The sequence below is a fragment of the Chrysochloris asiatica genome, unplaced genomic scaffold (assembly GCF_000296735.1).
Source record: "Chrysochloris asiatica unplaced genomic scaffold, ChrAsi1.0 scaffold00011, whole genome shotgun sequence".
NCBI lineage: Eukaryota > Metazoa > Chordata > Mammalia > Afrosoricida > Chrysochloridae > Chrysochloris > Chrysochloris asiatica.
The window spans coordinates 1139694-1154700 of record NW_006408529.1 but is presented as its reverse complement, the minus strand read 5'-3'; the positions used below and the strand labels follow the sequence as shown (position 1 = coordinate 1154700).

The following is a 15007-nucleotide window of genomic DNA, read 5'->3' as shown; positions in this document are numbered from 1 at the left end:
TGAGATAGTGACAGCTTTTTCCATTGGAAGACAGGAACAGGATCATCTGCTACCTGGAAATATACTATGAAGGGATTATTTGGGGATAAATAATTATAATGCTAAAAAAAATATGTTCTCAACATAACTCTGATATTTTCATTCTGCCCCCTTTCTAGGTTTCCATAACTGCACTTTTCTGTCTCTTATTTTTTTTCCTGTGGTATCTAACCTAAATTACAGGGAAAATTAAAAAATCATCTATATCCTAATCTGGAGTCCTGGTGTGATGTTATAGGATAAGCACTAGACTGCTAACTACAAGGTTGACAGTTTAAACCCACCAGCTGTTCCTTGGAAACCATATACAAGGTTCCTATGAGATGGAACCAACTTGACTGCACTTAACAACAACAATAACATATCCTAATCTATTTACAAAGTCTTGGTGTGGCGCTGTGGGTTAATGTGCCAGACTGTAAAGTCGTTTGAACTGCAAGGTTGCTCACCAACTGCTCCTCAGAAACCCTATACAGGGTCACTATGGGTCAGAACCAGTTCAATGGCACTTAACAACAGCAATCTATTTATATTTGTATGTTTTCCAACCATCATTAATCTTTTAAATTTCATCCACCCTTAGTTAAAAATAGTTATTCATCAGTAATGACATAGCAAACAGTGACAACATTTCCATTTTCAATGTAGAGAGTGAAGTAATGAGATTAGCTTTCTATGTTATGACTTAAAGACCTTGGCATGTATGGTCACAATTTCTACTTAATTTTCAGATTTGAGACTTAGAAACTTTCAAAGGGGGAATAATGTAAAACTAATAGCTGCTATAATGCTGTGCGATTGCACCGGCTGGTCCAATCCTTAAATTCCTAGGCAAGGGAACCTGCTATGAAGATGCAACTTGCAATGATTAAGAACACATGCTTCTGATTAAGACTAAAAATGTTCAAATCTTGATTTTGCTACTATTTACTTGAGTAAGTCACTAAACCTTGTAGAGCTCAGACCTTTTAAATACATGATGGCCATCACAATGAAAAAGTAAAATCTAGATAATGGTGAAAAAGTGAAATATAGACAGGTGAAGAGATAGAAGGTAAGAGATCTTGTCAGTTCTTAGTGTACTGCATTCCTTAATTAATGAAGTAACATTCCTCACCCCCATCCCAATTATTTGCTAAATGCAAGGTTGTGGTTCAAACCCACCAACTGCTCCTTGGAATCCCATACAGGAGAGTCGGAACCAACTCGACAGCACTTAACAAGTCCTAACTACAATGGTAGTAGATGTGTTCTACTTAAAGCAACAACTACTGTCACTTAATGCAAGCAAATCATTGTTCTAGAATTTTTTCCTCATGGTCAGAGATGTTATTGCTGTTGTTAGATGTCCTCGAGTTGATTGTGACCCTATGCACACAGAACAAAACACTGCCCAGTACTGTGCCATCCCTACAACATCATAGGAGATGAGAGATACATGAAACAGTGGTTCTTAACACTTACTGTTTCTGGATACCTCTGAAAATCAGATTTATTTTGACAGATAAAGGCATATACCCACAAGCACTAAAAATTATGTATACGATTCCAAGAGAGTCCCAGACTGAAAATATCTGTATCCCTTGTGAGCTCCCAGATTCAAAGAATCCCTTTGTGGAGGGAGATGTATTAAGATCCCTAGAGTGAGTTCTCACTCTTAGCGCCCCTGTATAGGGTTTCTGAGTAGCAGCTGATAGATTTGAAATGCTGACCTTTCAGTTAGCAGTCCAGCACTTATCCTACAGTGCCATACTATGACCCCATATCTTGGTTGTTGTTGTTGCTGTTGTTAAGTGCCGTCAAGTCAGTTCTGACTCACAGTGACCCTATATAGGGTTTCCAAGGCTTTAGCAGTCTACCGCATATCCAGCAATGCCACACCAGGACTCCTGATTAGGAGTGTAAACTAACATATTACTACTTGGACAAAAAATAAGAGTAAAGCATTCTATAGTAAAATTATTCTGTTTAAAGTGAATTTATTACTTAAGTATACAAAATTGTTTATGAGAAAATGATACTGTTTGGAGAAAAATGTGAGAAGTTTGACACTATTTGCAGAAATGTACAAAGGAACCATCTCTGTAAAATCAAAGAAAAGAAAAAATGTTTCTATAGAATGAAAGTTTTTAATACCATAAAGGTGAAAATTCATATAAAATTACACAGTCACAAATGATAGCTAACCATTCATATTTATAAAACAGATACAGCAGGGACAGGAACCTATTGCAAGTTTGAGATAATAAATTTCTCTTTACCTTTTAAATTATTTAATTTTTATATATTTGATTTACATGCAACTTTTCAGGATAACTTGCATTTGCAAAATCATGATACCTTTGTTTATCTATACAAATGCAGGTAAAATCAGAGGGGCCATGACCATTCAGACGTATTGTAGCTTTTCCATATAATTATGTTATCTGCAAGGGCCCAGGAGTCAAAGTCTCTCTGTGGGTTGTCTATTCTAAAACCCAACACAAACTGAAATAAACTAACGTCTTGGCATTAAAATGTTTCTATAATTGTATGAATCATTTGACAAGAAGAACATAAATGAGATGAAAAGAAAATTTAGGAAGAGTCATTTCATTGAATTCCCAATTTTAATAAAATACTTCTTACCTGGAGCCCATGAAAGGGAATAAATAACCCCTTCATTACCAGGGGAAGTGTACACTGCTGTTAATGTGTTTATATCCCAGACTTTTATAGTGCCATCAAATGAAGCTGTTGCCAAAAGATTAGGGTCATCAGGTTTGAATTTGCAGTCAAAAATAGTTTCCACATGTCCCTAAGAATACAGCATAAAAGAGTTAACTAATGAGGGCAGTATATTGTTAGGAGAAACTTAAAATATTCATATTATTTTAAAAACAAAGTAACATATCACAAGTACAATAATTTTCAAAGCATTAAAGAAAAGTATACAGACAAGCAAAAAAACATGAAATTGGGATCACCACTGATTGAATATTCTGTGCTGTTATTACTGTATTATTTTGTACTGACCTAGATTTCACTCAACCACAGTTCTTCAAATGAGCAGCTAAATACAAATATGTACAAAAGTTTTCATTTTTCAACTTCACTTATATTCAAAAAATATTTTCCTGATTATTTACAATGTGCAGAATGCTATTCTAGAAATTTGTAAAGCAACCAACTGTTGTTAGGTACTTTCAAGTCAGTTCTGACTCCTGATGAAAACATGGCCATGTCTTGCACCATCCCCATTTTTGTGATGCCTGAGTCCATTGTTGCAATCACTGTATCAATCCATCTAGTTAAGGGTCTTCCTTTTTTCATTGACCCTCTACTTTTCCAAGAATAATATCCTCCACAGAGATGATGGCGTGGACAGATGGAGTGCCTGGGGACACTGGACTCAGGGAGAGAGAGGGGCTGTGTGCTGACAGCTGGGGGGCAGGCCTGTGTGATGTACCCTTTGGTTGTTTGGTGATGGATGGAGGGGATTTTAATTATTGCACTGAAATGAAATATGATAGGATGAATGTAAAACTGATAGATTTGAAATGATGTGCACCCATGTAAACCCATATAATTCACAATAAAAACTTAAAAAAAAAAAAAAAAAGAAGAATATCCTCCAATGACTGTTTCCTCTTGATAACATGTCCAAAGTATTGGAGACAAAATCTTGCCATCTTAGCGTCTAAAGAACATTCTGGCTGTTTTTTCCAAGACAGATTTGTTTGTTTTTCTGGTAGTTAATAGTAATTTCAATATTTTCACCAACACCATAATTCAATGACATCAGTTCTTCTTCTATTTTCCTTATTCATTTTCCAGCTTTCATATATATATGTGAGGCAATCGAAATTATCATGGCTTGATTCAGGTGCACTGTAGTCATCAAAGTGATGTCCTTGCTTTTTAACACTTTAAAGAGGTCTTTTCAGTGTTCTACATCCTACTTTGGTGAGTACCATCTGGGATCTTAAATGCTTATGAGTGGTCTTCTAAGGTTCAGCTATTGATCTCTCCATGTGTGAAAGAAAGAAGAGTGATGAGAATTGAAGATGGTTGAAATTAAGTAGTCCAATAGATTAGTGGAACATGTGAACATCAGTCTCCATGACTCTGAGACTTTAAGAACTAGATGGTGTGAGGCTATCACTATCAACTATTCTGAAAGGGACCATATTTGAAGATTCTAGATAGAGTCGGAGACAATGTGGAACATAATATAAAATTATATATATATATATACAAAAAAAAGACTGGGGTTACTGGTCAGAAAGAGAGTGGAAGAACCTGAGACTTTGACCCTCAACCACCCTTCAGGTCTAGAAAGGAACTTATCTCATGGTCCAATTTTCAGCCATGCAGTAGATACGTATATAAGCGGTACAACAACACTAGTAAGGTATGCTCAGCATGCAGTGGCTAATCATTCAAAACAAAATGGCAACATTTACCTACGGACAAAGTTGAGAAGGGGTGGGAAGGCGAGTAAAATAGAAATAGGAACTAGAGGGACACTGGAAAATTGTTATTGCATAGAAGAAGGAGCTTGTAATCACTGAGATGAAACAAAGTCTATGATTTGTTGAATATAAAACAGATGATCTTATTTATAAACCTTCATTCAATTCACAGTAAAAAATCTAAAATTAAATTAAACAAAGAGGCCTTTTGAAGCCAAGTTGTCTAATGCAATAGGTTGTTTTTTGATTGATTTCTTGATTGCTATGTCCAAGAGTCCCTGGTGCCTCAGTGATCTAAGCATTTGGCTACTAACCTCAAAGTCAGCGATTCAAATCCTGTCATACTGTGGGAGAAAGATGAGGCTCTTTACTTCTGTAAAGATTTACAGTTCCAGAAACCCTGTGGGGCAGTGTGCTTTGTCCAGTAGGGTCACTATGAGGCAATTCCAATTAACTGACTCAATAGCAGTGAGTTGTTTTTATGTTTTTTAGTTTGTGGATCCAAGTAAAATGAAATTCCTGACAACTTTAATCTTTTCCCCATTATCATAATGGTGTTTATTGGTTCAGTTGTTAGGCTTTCTATTTTCTTCCTCTTGAGTTGTAATTTGTAATCCATACTGAAGGCTGGAGTCTTTGATCTACATCAGCAAGTGCTTCAAGTTCTCTTCATTTGCAGGAAACAAGGTTGTATCATCTGTATATCACAGGTTGTTAATCAACTGTGAACAGTTGATTTTAGCAGTATAATAATAACAACAACAACAACCTTCAAATCTTCCATATTCTAAAAGCACTTAAAAATTTTGGCACAAATATGAAAAATTAGGCATGGCCCCAATTTTTAATGAATTTTGCTCCAAAATTCTCTGGGAGGTGTTGTTTGGAACTTGGTATATACGTTCCCATTATTTGTTGATTTGCATCCCAAACAACCCCCAAGACTTTAAAGTGGTTTACACAAGTGCATGTAAACAAACATACCCCAGTAAAGTAGAGTTTATACATTATGTGCCTCTGAGAAAATCTATCAAGAGTACAACTTAAATGACTAGAGTTACATTTTGTCTTTTCCAGGTGTTGTATAATGGGAATTAAAACTCCTACTCAAAGCAGCAGAAATTGTAACATGTTTGAATCTGGGGATGAAATTATGATTCAGGAACAGGCCTTTTCATTCCCCAAATGCTGTAGTAAAGATAGGGAACAAACTCCTTTAAATTCTTTGGTTCTCCATTAGTAACAACAACTATCATCTTCAGGAAACTCAAAATGGCTCTAAGTCTCTTTTTTTAGGTTGAAGACAGATACAAGAAAAACTTAAAGGGTTAGCAAGACTATGGTATGATGAATTAGTATTTGTAAAGTCCCAACAAATGACTTTTTCTTGATGGGTCAAGGAAAAAGAGGATGGGGGGAAATGCTGATGGATTATATGACTCAGTTGTCAGTGACTGTTAATGGGGACTTTTGTTATAACTGTAAAAACTTTGCTCTAACATGTATAATATGAGACATCTCAGAAGCAACAGGGAAAATATCATGGCCATCAGTGAAGAGCCAGGAGTGGAGAATATCTTTTGGGTTCTTTTGTGTCAGGCCTCCACAAACCAAGGTCAGAAAACTGTGACACCAGAGGAATGGCAGAGGAGCAGCAGAACCAAAAGTCAGATCATGAGGTGGGTTTCCCAGTTCATTGAATCAGTAAAGCTGAAGGTCTTTGGGCTGGAGCAGGCTTGTTTGCAGAATAGGATCCCTCCAGTTAGAAGAAGTGCAGCCAGAGCAGTGGGATGGCCAAACTTCGTCTCTCATACTTTGGACATATTGTCAGCAGGGACCAGTCTCTGGAGAAGGATATCATGTTTGGTAAGGTGGAGGGTCAGAGAAAAAGAAAAGACCCCAAGCGAGATGGATTGGCAAAGCGGCAGCATCAATGGATTCAAGTGTGGCAACAACTGTGAGATTGTCTTAGGACCAGACAGTGTTTCATTCTGCTGTGCATAGGGTCGCTATGAGTCAGTACCAACTCAATGACACCTAACAACAACAACAGGCACTTCATTGGAGGAGCAGGATTTGCTGACTCATGGAGGTAGAGCTGAATGCCTTCAGATTGATGTTTATGGTGGAGCGTGTGGGCATATTATTAGCAGCCCTAAAACAGCTTTGTAATATTGCCAGAGCAAAGCAGAGATGAAGCCAAGGGACTAAGAGCAAGAGAGAAGTTTCCTGGTGGGCACAACAGAGTAGAGGTTGTCCTGACAGGAGGACAAACATATAAGACCCTGAATTGTAACCAGTAAACTTCTCTAATAACCCCCATAACCGTGAGTACGGTGTCTGAGTTCTGTGTGGCCTCTGTAATGAATTATCCAACTCAGTTGAGGGCTGTGGGAAGGATGGCTGGTGTCATTTTTTTATATAAAAAGGGAAGAAAGAGGTTTTTCCAGCCACTGGTACCCCTAGTGGAGTTGCTTCAAATTGTCATGTCTACTTCTGAGAATATACTTAAGGCAGGGACTCACTGCATGTGCATTTTTAAATGTGATTTTACCACTATGCCTTCAAACTTTAGTTTTGAAATTTTAAAAAATTACATAGCAAGAACCAAATTTAAAATAATTTTTGTTTTCTGCTTATCAAGAAGTTATGGTTGAGAAAACTTTAGTAGACTATTTCTTGATTTTAATCAATCAAACATTAACATGGGAGCGTGCATGTTAGAAAACATTTTAGTAAGATTTTACTTATCCTATGTAATTTAGAGTCTTTGAAGATTCTTTATGCATACATCATATCAGAATCACATAGGGGTTTTTTAGGTAATATTTCTAGTAATCTCAAATTTGGGGCTGAGAAAATTTGTAATAAAACAATGACTGTCTCTTCTAAATAGCAAGCATATTAAAAATTTTCTTATTAAAATTATTTCAGTGGCTCTTCTCATTTTTAAAATGCTTGCTATTTAAACATTTAAACGAATCATATTTTAATGAGAATATATATACTTTAGTAGAACACCTGTTGAGCTTATACTATATAATATTCTAATAAAATTTGTTATAAAGGTAAATGTATTCTTAGATTTTTCTTCTCTTTCATTTTTAAAAAGTAAATGTTCATTTGAAGTACAAGAGAAAATTTACACACTGAGAAAAGCTGGAAATATATAAATATGAAAAGAAAACACAACAATCTCGAATATGCAATAATGAATATCTATAAAAATGCTTTAAATAAGTTACAATATTGCTTTAAAATATTTTTGTTGTAGTTTAATATTTTGTTTTGAGGGAAAAATAAGTTAGTAGTCTTGAGATGCTCCATATTACTGATTCTTTCCCTTCTGTATTTTATAAGAAAAATTACACCTCTAGATATTTTTTCTAAGTATGATCATAGAAAAACAATATTTAAAAGTTTCTTAATTGTCTATATCAATGTAATTTAAACTTGTTAAAAAGGGGGCATTTTATAAACACTGACACAAGAAGAATTAATGAGGATGATTCTTGGCAAATAGTAATTACAACACTGTATACATTATTGCGTGAATTCATTTATTCATTCACTCATCCTTTTAACACAGCTTAATAAAGTCTTGTTATGTGTCAGGCAACATTTTAGGGATTGGGTATAAGGCACAGAAAAAAAAAAAAAAAAAGACAAAATGTGGAGCCTGAGAGAAGTAGTAATCTATTCTATAGAAAGTCTTTAGGATTCCCTTAGAAGTGCAAAAGTTTAAGCTCTTGTCTCTTAACTGAAAGGTAGGCCATTCGAACCCATTCAGAGGTGACTTGGAAGACAGGTCTGGCAATCTGCTTTCAAAAGTTCAATGTCTTAAAATCTTACGAAGCGGATCACATCAGAGTGCCATGAGTTGGTATCTACTCATTAGCAACTAACAACAACAATATTCAGATGTCATAGAATTCTGACCATAATTCAATAATACAAATGAATCTTAGAAAACACCTAATTCAACCTTGCTCATTTCACAAATGAGAATGAAGCTTGGAGTAACTGGCAGAGATGTACATCTCTTTCCTCCTGAAAGAATATACTATTTACCTTTAATTTAAAGAATATACTGTTGTATTTTGCTTCCAAAATACAACAGAGCTTTACAATTTTCCAACACCAGTTACTATAAACATAAAATAAGTAGATATTTATATTTAAAGTTTAATGATTAGAATTTAAATAAATTTAATAATTTTGTCATCATTCCCTACATTGTTCCAAATTATTTCAGCCAATAAGATGAATTTCTAACATGATTACTTAGGAAGTTAATTTTAAATGATATTAAAACGTAGTTTAAGTTAAATATATAGCCTTATAAAATGGATACAGACTGAGAATGATGAATGATATGTTATAATTAAGGAATGACACAAGACATACCAGGTCCCTAAGAAAATCCCATTTCTTGGCACCCATATCATAAAGTCCAACTCCACCATCCAAGAAACAGCATACTGCATGACCAGGAGGAAGAGAAAATGCTTGGTTCTGTGTCAAATTTGGAAGTGGAACTGCTTCACTGGTTGAGGATGTATAGTGGTTTTTCGTTGGAGATTGGATTGAAACTATTTTAAAACAAAAAAGGCATATATAGGTAAGTGTTGCCTTCATCCACTAAACCAATGATTGGTGGTTCAAACCAACACAGCAGCACAGTGGAAGAAGGGCCTGGTGATCTGCTTCCATAAATATTAGTCAAGAAAATACTATGAACAGTTCTACTCTGTTATACATGGATGGTCATGAGGTAGAACTGCCATGAAGGCATTGGGTTTGGTTTTTCATTTGGTATGTACATCAGTCACTTCCCACATTCTGGAATGTAACGAATGGATCCTTTTAAAAGTCCATTATTCTTCTTTATTCAAAGGTCTCTCTATACCAGTAAACCTCTAAACAATGATCACATTATTCTGTCATAGGAGTACTTTTGCAGCATTGGCCAAACATGTGAAAATTTAAGAGCAAAACTAGATATTATTTTGAAAACAGATATATAGAAATAAGCTGTTACATATGGAGTGGCTGGTGGGTTCGAACTATGGACCTTGTGGTTAGCAGTCCAGTACTTACCATATGGAGCCACCATGCTCGCTATATAGAAGTATACATGAAATGCAATGAAGTAAAATTAACCTGCTATAACCTGTTGTAAATATTTAGTTGTTTATTTCTCTATAAATTAACCATACCATGACTATTTCCAAATTGTTGTTGTCCTCTCAAAATACTGGCATGAGAGTTTACTCCCTCCTTCCACAGACACAGACATATGTACAAATGATATTTTTCTCTACTTTTAAGCAAATAACTCTTCCATTAATTTATAGCCAATGAAAATAATTATTCTTGAGATTATTTCTAATTAATTTTAATTTGGCATTTAAATGAAAAATCATGGTCTGACATTCATTTGCATTTTAATTTTTCATTCTTGCTTCAACTTATATTTTTATTATTATTTTTTTTTACTGTTTACAATCTACTTTTTCAGTAATTTTTAAGGCAGCTCTTCTTTAGCAACATGGAAATCTGGTGTGGCACTGTGGGTTAATGCGCTGAATTGCAAGCCAGTGGTTAAATAAAGCTCACTAGCCACTCCTCTGAAACTCTATACAGTATCGCTATTAGTAGGAAATGGCTCAACAACATTTAAGAATAACAACAAATGGGCAACATATGAAATGGTGCAAAAAGGCACTAAAACAAGATGGAAGGAATATACAGTCACTGTACCAAAAAAGAAATGGTTGATGGTCAACCATTTCAAGAGGTAGCATAAGATCAAGAGTCAATGATACTGAAGGAAGAAGTCCAAGGTGCACTGAAAGCATTGGCAAAGAACAAAGCTCCAGTAATGGATAGAATACAAATTGAAGTCTTTCAACAAACTGATACAGCACTGGAGGTACTCATTCATCTATGCCAAGAAATATGGAAGACAGTTACATGGCTAACGGATTAGAAGGGATCCATATTTGTGCCTGTTCTGAACAGAGGTGTCCCACCAGAATATGGAAATCATTGGACAATAATAGCATTAATTTTGCATGCAAGTAAAATTTTGCCAAAGATAATTAAAAAATGGATGCAACCATATATTGACTGTGAACTGCTAGTGGTTCAAGCTGAGTTCAGATGAGGACATGGAACTAGGGATATATCATTGCTTACATCAAATGGATCTTGACTGAAAGTACAGAATACCAAAAAAATACTTACCTGTGCTTTATTGAGCATGCAAAATCTTTCTATTGTGAGTATCAACATAAGTTATGGACAACATTGTGGAGAATGAGTATTTTGGAACACTTTATTGGGCTCAGGAGTAACCTGTACTTAGACCAAGAGGCAGCTGTTTGAACAGAGCAAGGGAACACTGAATGGTTTAAAATTAGGAAAGGTGTACATTCTTTCATCCTATTTATACAATCTATATGCTGAGGAAATAATCTGAGAAGCTGGATTACATGAAGAAAAAAGTGGCATCAGGATTGGAGGAAGACTCATTAACAACCTGTGATGTACAGATGATAAAATTTTGCTTGCTGAAAGTGTAAAGGTTTAAAAATACTGATGAAGATCAAAGACCAAAACCTTTGGAATAGGTTGCACTTCAATGTAAAGAAAACAGAAATCCTCATCACTGGACCAATAAATAGCATCATGATAAAAGGAGAAAAGATTGAAGTTTTCAAAGACTTAATTTTGCTCAGATCAACCATCAACCCTCAAGTAAGCAGGAGTCAAGTAAAAATGGTGTATTGCATTAGGCAAATCTGCTCCACGAGAAATCTTTAAAGTGTTGAAGAGCAAAGATTTCAGTCTGAGAACTAAGGTGTACCTGACCCAAGCTATGGCATTTTCAATAGACTTGTATGCATGTGAAAGTTGGACAATGAATAAGGAAGACTGCAGAAAAATTGATCATTTGTGTTATGGTGTTGGAAGAGTTGGTATCAACTCAGTGGCATCTGAGAGCAACAACAGCAAATTCTCTTGTAAACATAATCCAAAATAATCACATTAAATTTCAGACCGATCTTTTATTATTTAAATGCTTGAACATTGATAATAATTCCCCACTATTTTCTCTTTTGGATTTAAATATAATAGTCTTTTTAAAATTATGTTTATAAAAGAGCCTCAGAAAAGCCATGAGTTAAGTGTTGGGCTGCTAACTGAAATGTTGGTGGTTTGAGCCCACCCATTGCTCCTCAGGTAAAAGATGTGGAAGTCTGCTTCTGTGTATATTTAAAGCCACAGAAACAGTATGGAGCTGGTCTACTCTGTGTTATTATGTTGCTATGAGTCAGAGTGGACTTGACAGCAGTGGGTTTTGATTTTGTTTTGTTCCGGGTTTTATTTTTACGGAAAAGACCTGAGAGATATATCATGGTTACAAACAATATGGCTTAATGCATAGTTGCTTACAGTTTGATTGAAAACATATCCTGTGACCCATTTTTTCAATTATTTTACATTGTTGGCATTATAGTGGTTTTTGACAAACTTCATGTATGTATTTAACAACCTATATAATTCATTTTTTTATACCTGGTATGTATATGTTTAAATTTTTTCACTTTCAACCAGTTATTCTTATTCTACAATTTCTGTTTTATTAAGCCACTGAGAGAAAAACCAAACAAAAGCCTAAATGTCTAACAATCGGTGACCTGAAGAAATTACTAACAAAATGTTTGGTTTGTGCTTTCTCTTAATATCTGACTTTTCTCTAATGGGCTTGTATGGACTGATTTTGTAATCTGAAAAAAAATTAGAAAGAAAATAATCTGCTCTCTCAGTCATCTCATAGAAGTCTGTAACCAATTAAAAATAAACAAACAGGATATATAAACAATATACTAGTCATTAGAATATTACTTTTACTAATATTTATAGTTCTTTCAGCTTCTAGGATTTAGAATTATTAGGATTCCACAGAAAAATTTAAATTTGTGGAAATAGTAAAGGTTCAGTATAGAAATTTTCCATTTCTTCTGATTATTCACAAAATCAGACACTAAATTGGCTTACCAATATAGCATTATTTTAAACAGTCATTGTTTATTATTTAATATGGATTCCTGGTATGGTGCTTTAGAATAAGCACTGGACTGCTAACCATAAGGCTGATGGTTCATATCTACCAGCCCCTCCAAGGTTGCTGTGTCAGAACAGACTCAACATCATTTAACATCATTTGTTAATTTATTGTAAAAGTAGATAGTAGTGAGTAAGTCATATTCAATTTACTCTAGATTTTTCAACCACTAAATTGACTACCTCTTTTTTTATGATTCACACAAAAACAGGAACACCACTAAGCCTTCAGAATACTCATCATATTTGCCTTATGAATTAGATGCTTTGTTTTTCCTTATATTTAGAAGAATTTATAATTCCACTCCACCCCCTAATTTTTCTTCGTTTTTGATTTAAGTCTATTTTTATTCCTTCATTACAGAACAGTGAATGATAATTAAGAGAAAAAAAAAAAAAAACCAACCAAATAAATCAACAGTATGCAGAAAATAAATAAAAGTAACTATTAATCCAGTGGAAACAGCATTTTAATCTGAAATATATCCTTCTAGAGTCTATGTTTTGAATATTCAGGTTATTTGAACTTTATTATAAACCATGCATATTGTAAAATGTTGTTGTTGTTGTTGTTATGTGCCGTGGAGTCGGTTCCGACTCATAGCGACCCTGTACAGGGTTTCTGAGGCTGTAAATCTTTACGGGAGTAGAAAGCCTCATCTTTCTCCTGAGGAACAGCTGGTAGTTTCGAACTGCTGATCCTGAGGTTAGCAGCCCGATTCGTAACCACTACATTAAAGCAAGGCTTAAAACATAAAGTCTACTTCAGACCAGCATTCTTTAATACCAACATCTGGCATTTCTAATTTATTTACATGAGTATAATTTTTTAATATTGTCCAAGGATTTCTGGTAGTGTAGTGGTTATTCTGGTAGCGTAGTGGTTATGAATTGAGCTGCTAATCTCACGGTCAGCAGTTCGAAATTACCAGCTGCTCCGTTGGAGAAAGATGAGGCTTTCTGCTCCCGTAAAGATTTACAGCCTCGGAAACCCTGCACACGGTCGCTGAGTCGGAACTGACTCCACGGCACATAACAACAATGGAGATGACTGGAGAGTACCTGAGTACTATCACTTGTTGGAAGGAGCTCTGGCAGCGTAGTGGTTACGAATCGGGCTGTGAACCTTAAGGTAAGCAGTTCGAAATTACCAGCCGCTCCGCGGGAGAAAGATAAGGCTTTCTGCTCCGGTAAAGATTTACAGCCTCGGAAACCCTATACAGGGTCGTTATGAATCAGAACCGGATCCACGGCACTTAACAACAACAAGTTGGAATTCTGGTGTGGCACTTTCGAATATGAATCGGACTTGCTAACTGAAAGGTTGGAAGTTCAGACCAACCAGCCATTCCTCGGAAGCCCTCTATGGGATTGCTATGAATGGTAACAAACTTAATGACACTTACCAACAATATCACTTAGCTGCATTTTAAAAAATGTAGGTTAACTATAAATATTTTCATTTTAGTAATATTCAATATGGTTGGACTTTTATTATTCCTTCAGCATATAGATTGTCAAAGGTTATTTTAAAAAAATGTATTCATTAGTTGCACATGTTATTTGATAACATCATCAGTCATTATATGTTTGAGAACAAATATATAATACTATAAAATATTGAGAAGGTAATAATATTTTAACTTACATTTTTTCTTTGGAGGAGAATTAAGCACATGTAAGCAGTGAAATCCTGTTTTCTTTAATTTAAAGTTATCAATAGGTGTTGTTCTTGAAACATTCCAAATGCGTAAAACACCCACTTGAGAATCTAGTGAGATTAAAAGAAGGCCTTCTGTTAAATAAAGGGATTGTCTAGACATAAAACTAATTACCAAAAAAAAGTAAACTTGCAAGATTTTTAGCAGAACTTACTGACAGTCTTCTAACATTAATGAGTAATAACTGAAGAAACAGTTGTTATACTTTTACATGTTTCATAGGCAGCTGCTCCCCAAAAAGCCTGCTGTGGTATGAAATGGCCAGCCACAGAAGTCTCTCCATCCTTAACACTAAATATGTTTCCTCTTTGAAAGGTTCCTAAACTTCATGCTTACCCACTTACAGTCACACATGGACTGCTAAATACCTGAAGACCAATTAGTAAACCATGCCTGCCCCACTTACCAAATTCCACCTGAATAGAATACTTAACAACACTTATACTCCATAAAATATACTCCACCTTCAAATACATTTGATATACAAAATTTATCAAATAAAGTGAAGGCAAATGAATTTCTTTGTCACAAGTTTGTGTGTAAACGATTCTTTTTAATTGTGTCCCACACTTAGTTGTGTCTTTAACATGGGGTAAGGAAAGGATCCTCATTTACTTATTTTTACCTCCGACCCTCTTCTATAAGGAGCTCTGGTAGCAT

At 35.0% G+C, this 15007-nt stretch overlaps 1 protein-coding gene across 2 annotated transcripts in view; it reads right to left on the bottom strand.

The window, feature by feature from the left end:
• Positions 1–15007, bottom strand: part of WDR17 (WD repeat domain 17) — a 117671-nt gene that overhangs the window by 57813 nt on the left and 44851 nt on the right. For both annotated transcript variants that reach the window (XM_006834410.1, XM_006834411.1), the window contains 3 exons: positions 14275–14397; positions 8901–9085; positions 2668–2836 (listed from right to left, as the gene is read on the bottom strand). In XM_006834410.1, the coding sequence (XP_006834473.1) occupies positions 2668–2836; positions 8901–9085; positions 14275–14397 (477 nt within the window). The remainder of the gene's footprint in view (positions 1–2667; positions 2837–8900; positions 9086–14274; positions 14398–15007) is intronic.